This window comes from Patagioenas fasciata, chromosome 4, assembly GCF_037038585.1.
Source record: "Patagioenas fasciata isolate bPatFas1 chromosome 4, bPatFas1.hap1, whole genome shotgun sequence".
NCBI classification, from domain to species: domain Eukaryota; kingdom Metazoa; phylum Chordata; class Aves; order Columbiformes; family Columbidae; genus Patagioenas; species Patagioenas fasciata.
The window spans coordinates 2,209,367-2,228,378 of record NC_092523.1 but is presented as its reverse complement, the minus strand read 5'-3'; the positions used below and the strand labels follow the sequence as shown (position 1 = coordinate 2,228,378).

At 49.6% G+C, this 19,012-nt stretch overlaps 1 protein-coding gene across 2 annotated transcripts in view; it reads left to right on the top strand.

Moving 5' to 3' along the window:
• Positions 1 to 13,200, top strand: part of SFXN5 (sideroflexin 5) — a 97,048-nt gene extending 83,848 nt beyond the window's left edge. For both annotated transcript variants that reach the window (XM_065836714.2, XM_071808433.1), the window contains exon 14: positions 12,702 to 13,200. In XM_065836714.2, the coding sequence (XP_065692786.2) occupies positions 12,702 to 12,779 (78 nt within the window). In that variant the 3' untranslated portion in view covers positions 12,780 to 13,200. The remainder of the gene's footprint in view (positions 1 to 12,701) is intronic.
• Positions 13,201 to 19,012: the final 5,812 nt, after the last annotated feature.

The following is a 19,012-nucleotide window of genomic DNA, read 5'->3' as shown; positions in this document are numbered from 1 at the left end:
GGAGAAAGGCCCCGTTTGTACTGCCCAGGGGCTTCGGCAGCGGTGTCGGATGGGATCTGGTTTCATGTTTATATCTCTGTCCCTGGGATACAGGTTCAAGTATGTAAACTATCCTTCCTGCAAGCACAGGCTCCTGCAGGTGTGTGGGTGCTGGTGGGCATAAGAAAACATTCCTGACACCATCTCTTTTGAGGAGTCTTCACCTCCTGATGGCTATAAGCCATTAGGAGTCAAAAGAAAGAGCTGACATCCGACCACTCCGGATAAACAGCTAAACATTAACCCTTAAAGTGGCTTGAAAAACATACTTAAAAGGCACTTTGTGGAAAGAAGCCATTTCTTTTTTCCAGGCCTGTTAATTGCTGTCTTTCTTCAGGACACCTTTCAGCAGCACCTTCTGTAAACAGAGCGGCTCCTCCTGAGCGCTTCCCCCCGAGGATTCCTGCCCTGCTCCATGGGGATGCTCGTCTGTCTCCTCCCGCCCTGTGCACTCCTGTGGATCTTTGGTTTTGCTGATTTCTTCTTGGCCTGAAAGTCAAGACCTTTCCGATCCTTTTGCCAGCCCACCCTGGAAATTCAGTCCCCTTTCGTGGTTGCTGTCAGCCTCTTTATTTGGTGTGTTGATCCCCGGCTCTTCCCCAGCTGTTGTCTGGCCCAGAATCATAGAATCACAGAATGGTTTGGGTTGAAGGGACCTTCCCAGCTCCCCCAGTGCCCCCCCTGCCATGACAGGGACATCTTCACCAGCTCAGGTTGCTCAGAGCCCCGTCCAGCCTGGCCTGGGATGTCTCCAGGGATGGTTCAGCCACCACCTCTCTGCCCAACCTGGGCCAGGCTCTCACCACCCTCAGGGCAACAATTTCTTCCTCATGTCCAGCCTGAATCTCCCTCCTTTAGTTTAAAACTGTTACCCCTTATGCCCCTTCTTCAAACTCAGAGGCACTTGTTGCAGCTCATCGGAAGCAATCATACCCCAAACTACTCCATGTGGGACATTATGAGCAAAGAAAGGTGGCCAGTTGTCCAGACTGGCCTGCAGTGAGCATCATGCTTCCTGCAGAGAATGCCTTATTAATCACTTTTCCCAACCACAGCTGTGTATAATTATCTGTAACTGCTTTTAAAAATCATTTGGACCTAGCAGCCTGTTTCTAGTGAGGCTCTTGGTCCTTCAAGAGAAGGAAACGTGACCGAGGTTGAGATCCTGAGGAACTTGCTTAGCATCTTCAAATCAACAAGGACATCCCGAAATTCTGCGATGCTCATGATGCTCTACTTTCTTAGTAGCTGGAGGGTTGCAGAGATTGACATTCTCACCAAACAGCATCAAATGCTTTCTGCCTCGACAGAGCTGGTGGAGGGATTCTTATCAGAAAGGACCTAATTGCTCGTTTTCATCAAAAGGGAAAATTGCCACATTCAAAATAAGGATATTTTTTTCTCTTCTGAAAGAGGAGAGACAAGTCTAACTCTCTTTGTGAATGTTTTTCATTCCAGCAAGGAGCAGTGACCCTAAACTCCGCTATTTTGGGTGTTCTCAGGATCATATTTTAGGCAGGCTGATGACTCTTCCATCCATCAGTTGGCTTGAACGTTCCCCAACAAAATCTCCATCATGTAACGTGAGGCTTCCTCCTTGAGGCCGGGAAGACGGTTCTTTTGCCCTACACACTAATTTACACTGACTGCCCTGTGCAAACAGTTTGGGGAGCAAGTCCTGTCCTGGAGAAGGGTCCTTAGCTCATGAGTGACCTGAGGTCAGAACACACGTGTTTCTGCTGTGGTACCAGCCTAAGACACCCACCTTTCTGGAGCTCCTGTAGAAATTAACTTAATGTGGCAAACTGAGAGTTTACCTCGTAAGCACTTATCTCCTGTACATGAACAAACCTTCTCCTCCAAAGTCAAGGAGAAAAGGCATCTTAGCTCCTACAAAGGCCTTTGTGGGGTTCTTCACATGGAAGACACATCATGCTCGGGTTTCAGCTTCTCTCCATCACAGCTTCACGTCGATTCTTTGTTCAGTCTCATGCCTGAGCTTCTCCATTTCTCTGGATGGGTGGTGAGTTTGTGTCACTTGTGTCTTACCCAGAACAAGGTGCTGTGGCCACCGGGAACACAGGCTGGTACCTCCTGGGTAGCAGCAACTGGGTCAAAGGAGGGAAAGCCCTTCACCTTCTTGGTTTGCTAGAGAGAGCTGGACATGTCTCTTTTTGCTATTTGAAACCTTATGGTCTCAAAGCCTTTGTTTGTTTCAATACCTGAGGTTTCTGGTGCTGTGGACAACCCTCTTCTTTCCCAGAAGATTCAAACCCACGATTGTGCGATGACTTGGAGCTGGTGTCATGTGCGGTGTTGACTTTTCAATCTGTTTATAAAGCTGGAAGACTTGAGAGGGTCTGAGAGCCGTGTGAGCCCAGTGCTCACCAAACCCAGCTCCTAGGAGCAACTTGCGTTCATCTCACCATGCCCGCTCATCTTTGATGTCATCTTGAGACACCAGAAGGGTTCCCATGGGGAACTGGAAGCCCAGAGCTGGTATCTTACTGGTGGGCATAGAGCTCAGGAGTGGAACGCGCTGAGCTGCCGTGTTGCAGAACAGGCAGGGACATGCCGGGCGGCTGAAGGTACCTTCCAACCACAGGTGTCATACATTACTATCCCACCTGCAGACGTTCTCATCAGTCATTTCTAGAGCATCGAAACACACGTGCTGCTGGGTGAGGGGAGCTCGTTGCCACAGGGGCCGTGGTGCTCTGCTCCAGCCTGGCTGGGCAGTAAGAAACACCGCGGTTCCCTTCTTCCCATCTGATCTGTAATTTTTTTTATACGCGTGTTATTTTTCTTTAGAGAAGCTGTGATACGCGAATATGCAACTCCTAAAGCTGAAGTTAAAAGCTCCCACCCTTGATCATAGAATCATTTTGGTTGGAAAAGGCCCTCAAGATCATTGAGTCCAACCATTAACTTAACACTGCCAAGGCCACCTCTACCCCATGTCCCTGAGAACCTCATGTCCGTCTGTCCAGCCCTCCAGGGATGGTGACTCCAGCACTGCCCTGGGCAGCCTGTTCCAATGCCCCACAGCCCTTTGGGGAAGAAATTGTTCCCCACATCCAACCTCAACCTCCCCTGGCGCAACTTGAGGCCGTTTCCTCTGCTCCTGGCGCTTGTTCCTGGGGAGCAGAGCCCGACCCCCCTGGCTCCAAGCTCCTTTCAGGCAGTTCAGAGATCAGAAGGTCTCCCCTCAGCTCCTGTTCTCCAGCTGAACCCCCCAGGTCCCTCAGCCGCTCCCATCACACTGGTGCTCCAGCCCCTCACCGGCTCCGTTCCCCCCTCTCTACTCACTCCCACAAACTCCAGAGTCGTTCCTATTTAAGATGAGGGCAGTAACATCTCAAGCCTTGTCGCTGACTCAAAAGCAATTGCACGTCTGTACCCAAACATCTGTCGAGCACGAGGAACATTCCTGCTCGTCTCGACACAGGAACCCGATGGCACCCAAGGTGCTGCTGACACTTTGCGTTTCGAGCTTTGCTAAAAGCGGTGACGTTTGCAGGGGACGGTGCAGAGGTGTCAGCAGATGTGATAGTGTGTGAATAGCTTGTGGCACTAACGGCGTCGCTGACATACTTTATATCTAACAGATGTCATCGCGGGGTACATGTGGTGCCACCTTCAGACCCTTTCCAGCCTGGTGTGAGAAGAATCCCTGTTTTCTGCCCTGTCCTGCAGGCATTGGGAGGTGGATGCTGGTGGTCAGAGCATCCATGGCACAAACCAGAGAAAGCTTCTGAAATGGAGCCAGAGCAGCCAAATATTCCAACTTTCCTCCTTTTTATTGTTTCAAGAGGGGGTGAGAAAACAGAGATGAAATTAATTCCAAGCAATGGTCCTTTTCAATGCCAGTTCTAGGTATGTCCAACCGGAGCTTAGACAGCAGCACCGAGATACATCTGTGGTGTCAATGTGCATGGGAGTTGGACTAGATGACCTTTGAAGGTCCCTTCCAACCCAAACTATTCTATGATTCTATGATTCTGTGATTCTGTGATTCATTACTCGCTTGCATGTCGGTGTAACCCTGGTTCACTGTCTACAGATAAATTATATATCCCTAAAAACTTACTGTTTGGAAGCAGGGTTCTGAATTCAGAGCCACTTATGTGAAATCCCCCACAAATCTACTACATTGCAGGGATTGAACAGGTCACCCACCTGCCAGGCCACATGGCAATACTTCCCAATTTGTAACCAAAAAAGAAGCATTGCCTGATAGTTCCATACTTTACATAGGCACTGAATTACACATCAATCTACTTACATGGTGGTAAGAGGGCGGTATAAATTAAATGCACTCCTGAACTTGTTCTTATCTGCATATTCCTGAGCTGTCCTTATCTGCTACCGGCTTTGCTTTACCTCCAAGCATGTAAGAGAGGAACCTCTGACTCCACGAGTGTACCTGCTCTCCCACAATGGTGCTTCAGGGTTCTGGTTGTAGGCTCGGATCACTGGGGTGAGGCTTTGCCAGGACTTAATTACAAATATAAGCCAAGCACAAATGGTAGTTGTTGCCTTCATGAAGGAGTACATGACAAATTTGAATCTTTTTTCTAAATAGATGTCTCCAGAGCACCAGAGGTTTGACCTATTTGCTTGTCCAGCATCTCCCAGCCCTCAGTGTCATCGAATCATAGAACAGTTTGGGTTGAAGGGACCCTCACGGCTCATCCAATGCCACCCCTGCCATGAGCAGGGACATCTTCACCAGCTCAGGTTGCTCAGAGCCCCGTCCAGCCTGGCCTGGGATGTCTCCAGGGATGGTTCATCCACCACCTCTCTGCCCAACCTGGGCCAGGCTCTCACCACCCTCAGGGCCAACAATTTCTTCCTCATGTCCAGCCTGAATCTCCCTCCTTTAGTTTAAAACCATCACCCCTTGTCCTATCACAACAGGTCCTGCTCTCAAGTCTGTCCCCAGGTTCCTTATGAGCCACTTTTAAGTACTTTTAAGTACTCTTCCCAAAGCCGCTGCCTCCCCACAACATCTTCTGCTGGCCTCACCGCTGCCCTGGACCACACCATCGCAGACTCCAGGCCGTGCGGACGTGCCCTGAGGATGCTCGGCCTCCTCTCGCAGCGCCCATGGGCTCTACCTGACCACCAAGGCTGATTCCTCGGCTGGAAGATCACGTCCGCCCTTGCAGCGAGGTGGCCGGGAGCGTCGCAGCCCTTGGGGAATGTCAGTCCCCGTTGCGGCCGCATACCTTGGCGTGTCAGACAAAAGGAGCTGATCAAAGCAGGGATGGCGAGAAAGGAGGCTCTAACCCCGTCCCGGCTCGGTGCCTCCGTGCCGGCTCTTTGATCCTTGCGTTTTGGGGGGGTCCAGCCCTCCCACCTTGTACCGACCCCAAAGCCATGAGAGGGCTCCCACTGAACCACAGGGCGCTGGCGTCCCAGGTGGGACCGGATTCGGACACCTTGATGGGTGCAGGGACACCCGGCGGCTTTGCAGGCTCCGCTTATGTTTTATTAACAACCAGCATCACGGGTGGAAATGGAGGCAAATAACCTGTTTCCATGTTTTTGAGAAAAACATTTTGTCTATGCAGTGTTTTTTTCTTAGAAAGCTGAATGTTTCTTTAGAAGAGAGGTGTCTAAAAGGCTTGGAGAAACAAAAAGGGAATTGTACCGGTCAGCTCTTAAGGTCAATTATTATTATTTTGAAGGAAAACCTAATAAAATTCAGGCTTGTCTCTAAATTGCTTTCCCCCAGCTTTGTACTTTATCCAGCAAACTGAGCATCAGGTAATTATGAAGTTATTTGTTACCAGCACCATCTCTCAAACAGTGTGTCCAGTTTTGGGGTACATAGAATTTAACTATGTAGAGAGACTGGGAAGTGGTCAGAAAAGAGCTTTAACACCAGTATTTCAAGCAATAATCTGCCTTGCAGAGAAGAAAAATGAGGTTTGTCTGCAGATTTTAACAAAGGGGATTTAATGATCTCTGAATACTTTCATGGGAGGAAAATTTCTGGCAGGAGGTGGCTCCTTGGTGTAGCAAATGGATAAATGCAAAGCTGGTGGTCTGAATGTAGGAAAACACCAGCCATGGGATGGCTGATGGGCTTTGAAGTGAGATATGGAGAGGTCTTGTAGCTCCACTGTTGCTTGGACTCCTTAACCAGGGGCTTTGTATCTTGTGGGAAACATCTCACGTTATTTAATCAAAAGGTTTTCGGGTGAGATGGGGAATTTCTCAAATTCCATCACCTGTCAGGTCACCTTCAGTTGGCTGTAGGTCTGAGATACTCCTTAACAAACACTGATTTCCTAATCTCCATCCTTAGTGAACACCAATTCCCTCATCTCCATCCTTAGCAAACACCGATTCCCTCATCTCCATCCTTAGTGAGCACCAATTCCCTCATCTCCATCCTTAGCAAACACCGATTCCCTCATCTCCATCCTTAGTGAACACCAATTCCCTCATCTCCATCTTTAGCAAACGCCGATTTCCTCATCTCCTTCCTTAGCAAACGCCGATTTCCTCATCTCCTTCCTTAGCAAACACCGATTTCCTCATCTCTTTCCTTAGCAAACGCCGATTCCCTCATCTCCATCCTTAGCAAACACCGATTCCCTCATCTCCATCTTTAGCAAACACCAATTTCCTCATCTCCTTCCTTAGCAAACGCCGATTCCCTCATCTCCATCCCTAGCGAGTGGATCCATGGAGAACACTTGAATTTTTGATGTCTGGGAAAAGTTTATCTGAGCAGAGGAGGAAGAAGCCTCGCTGTCTTTAAATCATTCAGTATACAGTTTCCAATTTTGGAAAGCCTTACAAAATTAAGCACAGGTTCAGATTTCTGATTTTGGCCCCATCAGCGTTCTTTCAGCGACTGTCAGTTAAAAGAAGATCTGAAATATCTGAAAGAAGAACGATTTAGGCAGGCTTACTGTGGGAATGAGACCATCAGAAACCCAACCAAGCTGTATTTTGACCCCAAGTAAGCAAGTTATACCAAATTTAATGAGGTCCTGCTTCTCAGTGGAGTTTTATTAGGTTGAAGGTGCAAGAAAGCCTCAGTAGACCCGTACAGAGGTGCTTTCACACCATGGTTACACCAAGCTAAAAGCAGAGGTGCCTGGTGACCGTGATGGGCGGTAGCTCATCTGTCCAAGGAAAAACATGATCTATTTTCCCCGAGGACACTGAGGGCAGAGCAGAGTCTGTTAGCAGTGCTGGACGTGTCCCACTCTCCATCCAGCTGTGCACAGAGCCCACCACTGTGCAAGCAGCAGCTGCTGGTCCTTCAGGGTGCTTCGTGGTGCCGTTTATTAACCATGGGCCTTGTTACATCTCACCGAGCTTCACTAGAACTGCGTCAGCTTGGCACTGCCTTGATGGCGATAAACTAAAAAAGGGAGATTCAGGCTGGACATGAGGAAGAAGATTTTTACACTGAGAGTGGTGAGAGCCTGGCCCAGGTTGGGCAGAGAGGTGGTGGATGAACCATCCCTGGGGACATCCCAGGCCAGGCTGGACGGCGCTCTGAGCAACCTGAGCTGGTGAAGGCATGGTGAAGATGGTGGCACTGGATGAGCTGGGAAGGTCCCTCCAACCCAAACCATTCTGCGATTCTGTTCTATGTCTAATGGCCCAGGAGATGGCAGAGAGCGACTGGAAGGGCTGGGAGAACCCTGCCAAGCTCCAAACTGAGGCCACCACTGCATCTCCTCGCCAGCCCTGCCGAGGCAGCAGCAGAAAACTCAGCAGAAGATGCGGCGACCAGCCTGGTCCTCCCTTCCCCCACCTCCCGGCGCAGCATCCCTCAGCCCGTATGACCCTCCCCCTACCAAAATTGGCTGCTTTCTTCCTTCTTCCCCCCCCCCCACCGCCTTTTTTTGGCTGAGTGATGAGCTGTATGCCAAATCCATCTGCTCCTGTCTCCCCTAGCTGCCTTCCATCTCATTCCAGGATCCCTGGCAGCCAGCCTAGACCCATCTCTCTCCTTGCACTCCGAGGAGCACATTCCTTTCTACACCTTTCCCCGAGCTGGGATAGAAATGAGTATCAACCCCAAACAAAAAGCATCTGCTTTCTGCCTGCTTCTGCTTCACCGGCCGCGCATGTACGCTACACCCGTGTCAGCCACGAACGCAAAACACACACAACCCCCCCTCCCCAAACTCGCCTGCCCCGCACCCAACGCGGGCTGACGAAACTTTGGGCGCCGCGAGCCTTCCTCACACCCTCTCCCTCTCCTTCTCCGCAGCACCAGCTGTGACCACCGCACCATTTGTTCCTCCAGCCCACGCCAGCATCTCGGAGCCAGTTCTTTATCACCCCAATTAGCCTTGTCTGTGCTGATGAGAGGAGAGAGGCTCCCACCGCAAGGCAGAGATGGGGGGAAGAGGGAGCTGGTGCGCGGTGGGCAACGCGAGAGGCGATTCACTTCCCGGCGGCTTTGTTCCCCGAGAGGGAGGGATGGATTTCACCAGGTCAGGAGCACCGCAAAAAAGCCAGCGCTGTCATCCCGCCTGCATTACCTGGGTGATGCCGGTTTATGTAAACAGTTGCCTGGGTAAGGTCAGGGAACACCGTTTCTTGGGGTTTTTTTCCCTTTTTGATTGATGCACTTGGCTGTCTGCTGGAGGGAAGAGGAGCGTCCTCAGGCCACACCAGCTGCCGGGTGTTGTGATGGGTTGTGGCTCGCACTGGCCGTGTTTCTGGATGAGTTCGGAGATGAAGCACTTTGGCCGTGTCCCCAGTGAGGATCGAGCTGTACCATGGGAGGTTGAGGTTGGATTTAGGAACAATTTCTTCCCCAAAGGGCTGTGGGGCATTGGAACAGGCTGCCCAGGGCAGTGCTGGAGTCACCATCCCTGGAGGGTTGGACAGACGGACATGAGGTTCTCAGGACATGGGGCAGTGCCAGGGGTCAAGTAATGGTTGGACTCGATGATCTAGAGGGTCTCTTCCAACCAAAAGGATTCTATGATGAGGATCCCTGCATCTATAGCAAAGCTTCCAGTAGCGATTCCCCCTTCTTCCACTGTCTTGTTGTGATATTTCCCGTGCTGGGATGTCAGGATCTGAGGGGTCAATGGTGCTCCCGCATCCATCAGCCTGGAAATCTGCCTTTTTTTTTCTTAAACCAGCCCCTGGTAGCAGTTTCTGGGAGCGGTGCTTTTACACCGCGCTTCCCTCAGGGCTGTTGGGAGCTTGTGTCCGTACGGACTTCTCTTCTCCTGGATTCACTGGTGAAGGCCCTTTTCTGGTAGGCACCTCAGCACTGTCACCCAGATCCAGGCAGGGGATCCATCCTTTGTCCCAGCACAAGTAGATCTACCCCGCTGAGAGGAAGAGGATGGACACAATTCCAAGCCAGTCGCATGGTGAGCACTCAATTTCCAAGGACAAAGCCACCCCATGTGAGGTGGGCCTGGTCTCATCAGTGTGTTTCCAACAGGGTAGAACCTGTTCCTCAAAGCACCTTCCATGGCAGGCGTCCCTTGTTTGCGGGGTTCCCAACATGGCCATGACCTAGAAGGACCCTACTGGGAATCTTCTTTGAAGCTGAGACGTGAGAAACTTGGCAAGAAACTCTGTGGTCTCCAGATCCGTTTCACAATGCTGTGTCCAGTGGAAGGTTGGCCAAACAGGTCCAGGATGCCATCTGCACCAAAACAAGCGAGATTACACTTTCCGACAAAAAACCCTGAGGGATTCAAAGAATGAACTGGTACTCAAGAGGTCAGTTAGTGAATGTTGTGTTAATATCTGTAGCCTACCACCTGAATGCTTCTCCCTCTTCTTCTGCATTTGATTTCCCAGTGAGGCGAGTAAGTTATTCCCAGTTTCTGAGCAGCTTAGTCAGTGTTGCTGCGGAGAACATCCCTCCTGCACCTGTCTCTTGGGGTGGATGCACCCCTTGGAGCTCCTCTAGCTGAGGCTCTAGCGCAGTTTGTAGTATCTGCTTTGTTAAAGTCAACCAGATGTGCAGGGATTGCTCCAGTTCAACCAGTCCCTCCCCAGCGAATTTCTTTCACCTCTTCCCAGGCTTCAGAAAGGGTCTTAAGAGAGCTCAGTAACACACAGCTCCAAAGCAATGCCTGGGACTGATTATACCTTTGAAGATCTTCAGAGGAGTCCCTGAACGTGTGACCGTCTTGCATCAGGCATTCATTCCCCCGTCCTTCTGCCCAGACACCATCATCTGGCTCTGAACTGTCCCACCTCAGTTGTGTCTCTCCAGACCCATCCCATCTAACAGCATTGTGTACAGCCTGGACCCATGGGAAGGAAGCCCAAAGGACCTACAAGCAGTTGCCGTAACTGTCTCCTTCCACCAAAACAAGCTCAGTTCTACTTAACCTATTTTTGATGGGTTTCATCTGATTTGTGCTGAAAAGTTCCCACCACAGAGACACCACACCTTTCCCAAGCATTTGGTTGCAACACTTTGCTCCATCCCACCAGGAGACTCTTCCTGCTGTTCAGCCTGGATCTCACTCGCTGCTTCTTGAACTGTGTCCCAAGAGAGCGTGAACAAAATGTTACTCCTTTCTTCTCTGCCGTTGCCTCTTGCACACGCAGATCCCACCATGCTACCCTTGAGCTTCGCTCTTCTAGACTCAGCCCATCCAAGTCCTCAATGTTTCATAGAATAGTTTGGGTTGAAGGGACCTTAAAGCTGATCCAGTGCCACCCCTGCCATGAGCAGGGACATCTTCACCAGCTCAGGTTGCTCAGAGCCCCGTCCAGCCTGGCCTGGGATGTCTCTAGGGATGGTTCATCCACCACCTCCATGGCCAACCTAGGCCAGGCTCTCACCACCCTCAGTGTAAAGTTTCCCTGTAGGTCTTGCTTTCAGACCACTAATCTGGGCTCCACCAAGGCAGACACGGTTTTCCTTGGAGCTCCCACCTCTCTGTCCCGCATTGGAGATGAAGGGACTGGTGGTTCTCCACGAGCTTTCTGCAGAGACGTCCCAGTAGTAGGTTGGGTTTTGCTCTCTCCAAGCTGCCCCATGTCCCCCAACACCAGTATGGATGGTCAGGGTTGAACCACCCAACTCCAGGTAATTTTAAAGCCCTTCACACCTTGTTATTTTCCTACCAGTGGGTGACACCACCCAGCCCCAATGCCTCGGAGCTTTTCTTTCTGTCTCGGGAAGAAAAATAAGACAACAATAGGAAGAAAAGCTGCGTCAGAGCCAGGCAGACCGGAGTTAATCCTCCCTCAAGATGGATCCCGGCGGTGCCGGTGGAAGTGCGAATCGCCTCTCCTGCACCTTTGCTGGGTTCTCTCCCCGGCACAATGCTTCACTTTGTGTTGCAGCACAGAAAGAAATGGTGAAGTTGCTAATAATGGCACTAAAAGAAAATATGCTACATCTGTTATGGATAGCAGTACAAAATTAGCTGATCACACCTCTGACACCCAAGATGTCTTCACTTAAAATACTCGTTGGCTTACTTTACATAATTTGCTGATTATATTTAAAAGAAAATACAATTTTGCAATTACTGTTCTTTCTGGTGTGCTATCTATGCATCATTTTCTTTTTATGTTTATATATTTCTCCTTCATTAGTGCAGTCTGAAGGGTGATTAGATCCCTTCAAACATTTTACAGAGGTTAAACGTTGATTAAGATTTAATTATTACTGTAAATAGCTTGGAATGACATATGGTGCAAAAACCTGACATATGTGCATTTGAATAAATGAAGTGCTATTTCCCATGATGCTTCAGTAGCTGTTTAACAGCTTTGCTGAAGGGTTATGTTGCACCTCATGTTAAGATTGCTTTGATGTTATATTTTGTTGGGTTTTTGCAGCTGAAAGCTAAGAACAGTTTTTCCAGTTTTTAAAAACATTGAATATTTTAAATACCTAAATTGTTTTGCACAAATTTTTGCTAATTTGTCTAACTAGGTTAAACATTTTCAAAAGCATTTCGATTTTTAACGTGGGTTCCTAGCATTGTGTCAGCAACAGCATCAAGTCAATGTATAGGATTTCTGAAGGTCTCATCTCGCAAGGTCCCCGTCCTGGTTGGGAGCGGGATCTTTGCTTGGCGTGGGATCCGGGAGCACCACGGATCCTTCCCGAGGATGCAAAGGATCGGAGCGATTCCACACCATGGAAAAGCTCTGTGCAAAGCAAACAAATTAGGAAAGGGCTGATGGTTTTGTGCAGACGGAGGTGAGCAGGTTTAATCTGTGATCCATCGTTGTTGGAGGACGTAGAGCCCTGGTCCAGGAGATGAAGGAGGGTGTGTTGTCCCCTCTGTCACCGTGGCTTTGTTGGGTCCCTATGGGTACAAAACTTGCAGCTTTGGGGACTGGATTCCCTGTAGCACCGTGTGAGGGGACCTTGGATGTGGGATTTCTCCTGGAAAACAATGGGTGGGATCCGTTTGATTCTCAGAGACACTGTAATTCCTTGAATATCGCAAGGTAGGGAGCGTGCGTTATTTCCTGTAGTACAAATCAATCCAAACAGGGATGTTTTGAGATGTGAGCAGAGCAAAGCACATCAAAATGACATGGAAAACACAAGATCAACAAGGTATTATTTACATATCCCACTTCTCCACATTAGTTTATTGATCTATGGAGCTCCTGCTGCAGCACAACAACATGGTACCGATTCTGATCTTGCCTTCTCTTGAATTTCACAGATTGAGACGTCTCGGCTGGAGCCGGAAATCGCAATGGCCACCACCAGTAAGACTGTCGTCTACAATAAAGGATTGTAAGTGGAAGCGGACAATCCCAACCCAGAGGAGCTGGGGAGGGAAAGGGGGAAGCTTGAGATCCCGACTAGGAAAGAGAAAACAACAACAAGATAAAACAAATGATAGAGCTCAGCGATAGTAACGTATGACCGCTCCCGGCAAACCGGGAGTAAATTAACACTTGCAGAGAACTGACACCTCACACCAGTCGAAAAGATTAATATTTGAAGTTTTAAATTAGCAACAGGAGCAGCAACAAGAAAATAACATTCAAACACTTTAGCAACCTAGCTACAGAAGAATCTCAGAACTTACTAGCACTGCATGGAGGGATGTTTAACAGCGTGTTTACATCGTTGTACCTAACCACATGAAAGTAGGCTTCACCGAGCAAGTTTTGTTTTCACTGCGAATTAAACCTCCACACTGATACTGCACAAAACTAATTCCGCAGAGATTGACGGGTGCATGAATGTGAAGCGCTTGGTCGGGTGTTCAATAACTATCCTGTATTGATTTCGTGCCGATCCTGCCCCAGTGATCACGCTCAAGAGCTGCCTTCCACGGTTCGTCGTGCAACGCTTGGTTAGTGCAGCGAAGGTCTTGGCTCGGGCACCCTCCATCCCTCCTCCTTCTGCAGATGGTCCTGGTGGCACCTTGCCGTTCATTGCACTTGCAAGACTTCGTGTCCACCGCCGGGAGTATCTGCAGGGGCTTTTCCCCAGGGTTCAAGATACTGGAAAGCCAACATGGCCACACATTGGACAGGAAGGGATCTTAAGGCGAAAATACAATCAATCTGATCTTGTCCTTTGCACAGACCTGAAGGATGGGGTTTGTCACACCTAACATAGACCCTCTGAAGGTAAAGTAGATAATCTTTGCTAATTGGCTAAGCCATGCTTTGCTAAGCTATTTGTCTAAGGACATAATACGCTTTAATTTTTGGTCAGCAGTTGGAACAGATGATTGTTGAAGATTCCTTCCAAACAGAACTGTTTTTCCTCTTCTCTTCTCTTCTCTTCTCTTCTCTTCTCTTCTCTTCTCTTCTCTTCTCTTCTCTTCTCTTCTCTTCTCTTCTCTTCTCTTCTCTTCTCTTCTCTTCTCTTCTCTTCTCTTCTCTTCTCCTCTCCTCTCCTCTCCTCTCCTCTCCTCTCCTCTCCTCTCCTCTCCTCTCCTCTCCTCTCCTCTCCTCTCCTCTCCTCTCCTCTCCTCTCCTCTCCTCTCCTCTCCTCTCCTCTCCTCTCCTCTCCTCTCCTCTCCTCTCCTCTCCTCTTCTCTCTTCTCTTCTCTTCTCTTCTCTTCTCTTCTCTTCTCTTCTCTTCTCTTCTCTTCTCTTCTCTTCTCTTCTCTTCTCTTCTCTTCTCTTCTCTTCTCTTCTCTTCTCTTCTCTTCTCTTCTCTTCTCTTCTCTTCTCTTCTCTTCTCTTCTCTTCTCTTCTCTTCTCTTCTCTTCCTCCTCTCCTCTCCTCTCCTCTCCTCTCCTCTCCTCTCCTCTCCTCTCCTCTCCTCTCCTCTCCTCTCCTCTCCTCTCCTCTCCTCTCCTCTCCTCTCCTCTCCTCTCCTCTCCTCTCCTCTCCTCTCCTCTCCTCTCCTCTCCTCTCCTCTCCTCTCCTCTCCTCTCCTCTCCTCTCCCTGCTCTTTGTCTTCTTGTTCTTTTTCTTCTTCATCATCTTCTCCTCCTCCACCTCCTTCACCGGCTTCTTCATTTTCTCCACCTCCTCCTCCTCCTCCTCCTCCTTGCCTGTATTTTTGCCTACACATCACACAGCAAAACCAGCACTGCCCAAAACCTGCACGAGTGCCGAGGAGGACCCGAATCAGAAACAGGTGGGCAGGATGGCTTTGCCTGGCAGCTGTGCCAAGCTGATGACTTCGTGAGACCACAACCTCAAAGGGGTGAACTGTCCTCTGGAGACGGCTGTTTGTCTGCCTGTCTCTGTCTTCAGCTACTCCACTTTGGGGCGTTTAAGGTGAGGTGGGCGAAGTCCCCCAGCACTGCACCAAATCCTGCCAGTTTGGGGCCTTCATTTGGCTTTTTGGTATCTTGTACCCAAGGGTGAACCCTGAGGATCAGAGGAAGTTCATGCAGGTTTTGCACATGGTCACCAGCAGAAGACCATGCCGACAGCGAGATCTGCCCCTGGAATCGTTGTAGGGATGGAGCTGTGATGGTGATGGGCACAGCCAAACGCACGGGCTGTCATCCTTCAGATGCCAATTTGTTGGGGGTTTTGGGGAGGGTGGGGGGAGCAGGGAAAACCAAATTGCCACTGACGCAGAATGTATTCAAAGGGTTTATTTCAATGCTTGAAACGGGGAGGCCTGAGCCCCGCCGTGTGCTCCTCCACCGTCTACTGCTCTCGCGCCCCGCTGGAGTCAGACCAGTAGAACTGGGGTCACGCCATGGTTGGGCCAGCTCAGGGAGACTGATTCTGTCCCCAAGCTGGTGTAAATCAGAAACAATTGCACAAAACAAATCAATTTTTTGGATTTACACACCAGCGTGCAGGGGAGGAGATGCCAGGTCCAGGCTCTCCATAGCTGCTGTTGATGGGCCAACTCCCAGCCCCTGACACTGGTGGAAATGCAGAGCAGGTCTGATGGAGCTATTCTGGATTCACACCAGGGTAAGGGACAGCGGAATTTGACCCAGCAGAGTTCCTCTAATGCACTAGATGAAATGAATGTACACTCTGGAGGAAGCGAGGCCACCCCATCTGCTCCGGGTGGGATTTGGTGCAGAAGGAGGTGAGGACCATTGTTGGATGCTGGGGACACAGGTACCCCCTTGGCCACGCATCCGCATGTGTGTGCAGTGGGAAAAAGCTACTTTGAGCCTAAAACTTCAGTTCAGGGCTCTGCTGAGCCTGCAGAAGTTCGGAGCCAAGCTGCATCATGTTGCACGGAGGCACAACTTGCCTTCTTTCTCCTCCTGGATGGAACATGAGGCTGAGACAGAAACAGCCTCTTGTGTTGACAGGGAGAAGCCTCCTGGCTCCAGCGTCTGTCTGGGTGGATCATTTCCCCTTTCTCGGTGGGTTTTGTCGCTGCCTGAACCATTCTGCTGCAAAGCTTCTTCAGCCCAGGCTGGTTTTTATTTTAATGGTTTCAGAGAGGTGGAGCGAGGAGGATGACGGTGATTTGGTTTTGTGTGGTCGACACCGGTCAGAGATGTTGGTGACCATGAGCTCCGGGCCTGCAGATGGAGCGAGGAATTAATCACAGAATCGTGGAGTAGTTTGGGTTGAAGGGACCTTCCCAGCCCCCCCCCAGTGCCACCCCTGCCATGGGCAGGGACATCCTCACCAGCTCAGGTTGCTCAGAGCCCCGTCCAGCCTGGCCTGGGATGTCTCCAGGGATGGTTCATCCACCACCTCTCTGGCCAACCTGGGCCAGGCTCTCACCACCCTCAGGGCCAACAATTTCTTCCTCATGTCCAGCCTGAACCTCCCTCTTTTAGTTTAAAACCATCACCCCTTGTCCTGTCAAAACAGACCCTGCTCAAAAGTCTGTCCCCATCTTTCTTATCAACCCTTTTAAGCACGGAAAGGCCGCACTAAGATCTGTAATGGCTAAGATCGTTAATTAGCAAGGGACACTCATCATGTTAATCCCGTGCTGCTTTGGAAGGACTGCGTTGGTTCAGAGGAAAACAGGTTTAGGGTTTATTAAACCACACGGCTCCTGTGAATCGCAAGGGCCGATGCTGCCGGAGCGGGTGAGGACCAGCTTGAGGTGTCAGCAGCGCCGTGCTAAGACATGGTGGCTCGGCTCAAAAGCAGCTGCGCAGTCGAACAAAGTGACAATCAAACGGTCTAAATGAGTCTGGATTTATCCTCTTCCCGTACAAATCCCGTCAAACTTGTTTCGCTTCATGTGTCAGGAAAATGGGTCTCAGTCAAGTCGGCAAAGCTTGTGCTGAGAAATGAAAACATCGCGGGGTCCTGAGTCAGGCCTTGGCTGGGGTTTATCTCTAAGAGCCGATTGCAGCCTCTGGCAGGTTGGTGACAATGTTTGCCCTCAAATTTTCTTCAAATGTGACTCAAAATGTTGTGTGTGTCTTCCCCCCCCACAAAGCACTGGGAAGATGCTTCTGTTGGAGCTGGGAAGGGAGAGCCACCACCTCTTCTGAAAGCATCTGCAGGGCTTGCGTTGCGAGGTAGCACCTGTAGCAATGATGCCCAAGAGGTTGGAGACCCAAGGACTTGTCCCCACATCTCCCAAACCCACGTGTGTCCCTTCATCCAAGCAGTCAGGATGCTGCCCTTTTCCTCACCACCCCTGGCTTGTCCTTCTGGATGCTGAGCAGGACAAGGTGCACGTTTGAGGAGCGTGTTTTGGTGGCCCCGTAGTCCTAGGATGAGAGGAAATGACCTCAAGTTGCACCAAGAGAGGTTGAGGTTGGATCTTGGGAACAATTTATTTCCCAAAGGACTGTGGAGCATTGGAACAGGCTGCCCAGGGCAGTGCTGGAGTCACCATCCCTGGAGGGTTGGACAGATGGAGATGAGGTTCTCAGGACATGGGGCAGTGCCAGGGGTGGGTTATGCTTGGACTCAATGATCTTGAGGGTCTTTTCCAACCCAAACGATAACACGATTCTAAACTCTTGGAGAACACGAGATCATGGTGTCCCTTGGATAACACAAGACCGTGGTGTCCCTACTCTGGGACACTGAACCCAGCTGCTGCGGTTCAGCTTCTGAGCCACCACCATCCCAACGCAGGGGGTGTCGAGATGCATTTTTATTTAAAAGCAGCAGAAAGGCTCAGCAGTTCCAAACCTTATGGACCCTATGGAGGCAACTCAAGGTTGGGCTCCCACATGCAGCCGTTCCAGCTCACCGTGGTTGCTCCCATCCGTGGTGGCCACCACCAAAATGCCGTCTTCAACTCTTCCTGCAGCATTAAAAATGAGAAGCGTGGAGCTGGGGAGGCGGCAGCACATTAGTACTGTTTATTAGGACAGCAAATTGTGCCAGAAAAGACTACACACAACAGCTAATGATAACATTATGCACATTCACTTAATAGCTAATTAATCTCTTCGACTTCCCTAATGTACCAAGAGGAGCCTTGGGTTTGCGGGAGCAACCTGACCATTTGCATTCCTGATTCCTTGCGATTGGGGAAGTGGAAGAAACGGGGAGCGCAAAACCCACCACACACATCAAGTTGTTCACCTCGGCAGATAATAATAATAACGATCATCTCCTCTAGTATTTAATTAGAAATGTCGCACTTAATTGATTTCTGGGATGCGTTCATTAAGAAATAATGAGGACCAGGCTGCGGCACGAGGTGCCAGCGAGAAGTTTGGGGGCCCTTCTGGAAGATGTGTGTGCTGGCTGCTCCCCGAGCCGGCCGGGGACAAGCAGGGGACACCCTTGGGAGGTGTCACCCGTGTCCTCAACCTGCCCTCCAGCTCGGGCACAGCTCAGCTCCTTCTAGATTTCTTTTTCCCCCTTTTTTATGGCTTATTTTGGACCCCACGTCCTTCTCGCACAATCACCCTCCGGCGCCCGATGCGCACGCACCCCAGAACCGCGTCCACGGGATGGGGGTCACCCGCCGGCACCGACACGTCTTCCAGGGGGGTCCCCGCGCCCCACCGGCTCTTTTTAACCTTCTCGGTGGAGATAGCGACCCCACACTTGGTGTAACACTCGATCGGGCTGGAATAAATGGATGGAAAAGACTTGGCGGTGTGGTGTGTCCTCTGTCCTGTTCGTGGGATGGACAGTGGGACGTTGGGATGGAAAGGGCTCGTCAGAAAAAAACCCCAAGCTATTTATGGGCTGGTTTTACAGGGGAAAAGGGTCCAGGGATGGGGCTTTTCCCTGCAGCACGAGGGGATGTTCCCAACAGCAGGAATTATTATATTTGTGCGTATGTGTATATAAATATATATATACAAATATAATATATATAATATAGAATAAAATACATAATATGTAAAGATATAAACATATAATTATATTTTACCTATTATATGTATATCTCTATTATCTTTATCTATGATTATATATCATTATAACATTATAAAATACAACATATATACACTATATATATACATGTATATATTATGTGTATATATATGATTAAAATATATAATATATATAAAATACATTATAAAATACAATATATACACAAATGTGTGTATATTGTGTATATATAAAAGATGCATTATTAAATATATACATTATATATACAAATGTGTGTATATATATAAAAGATGCATTATTAAATATA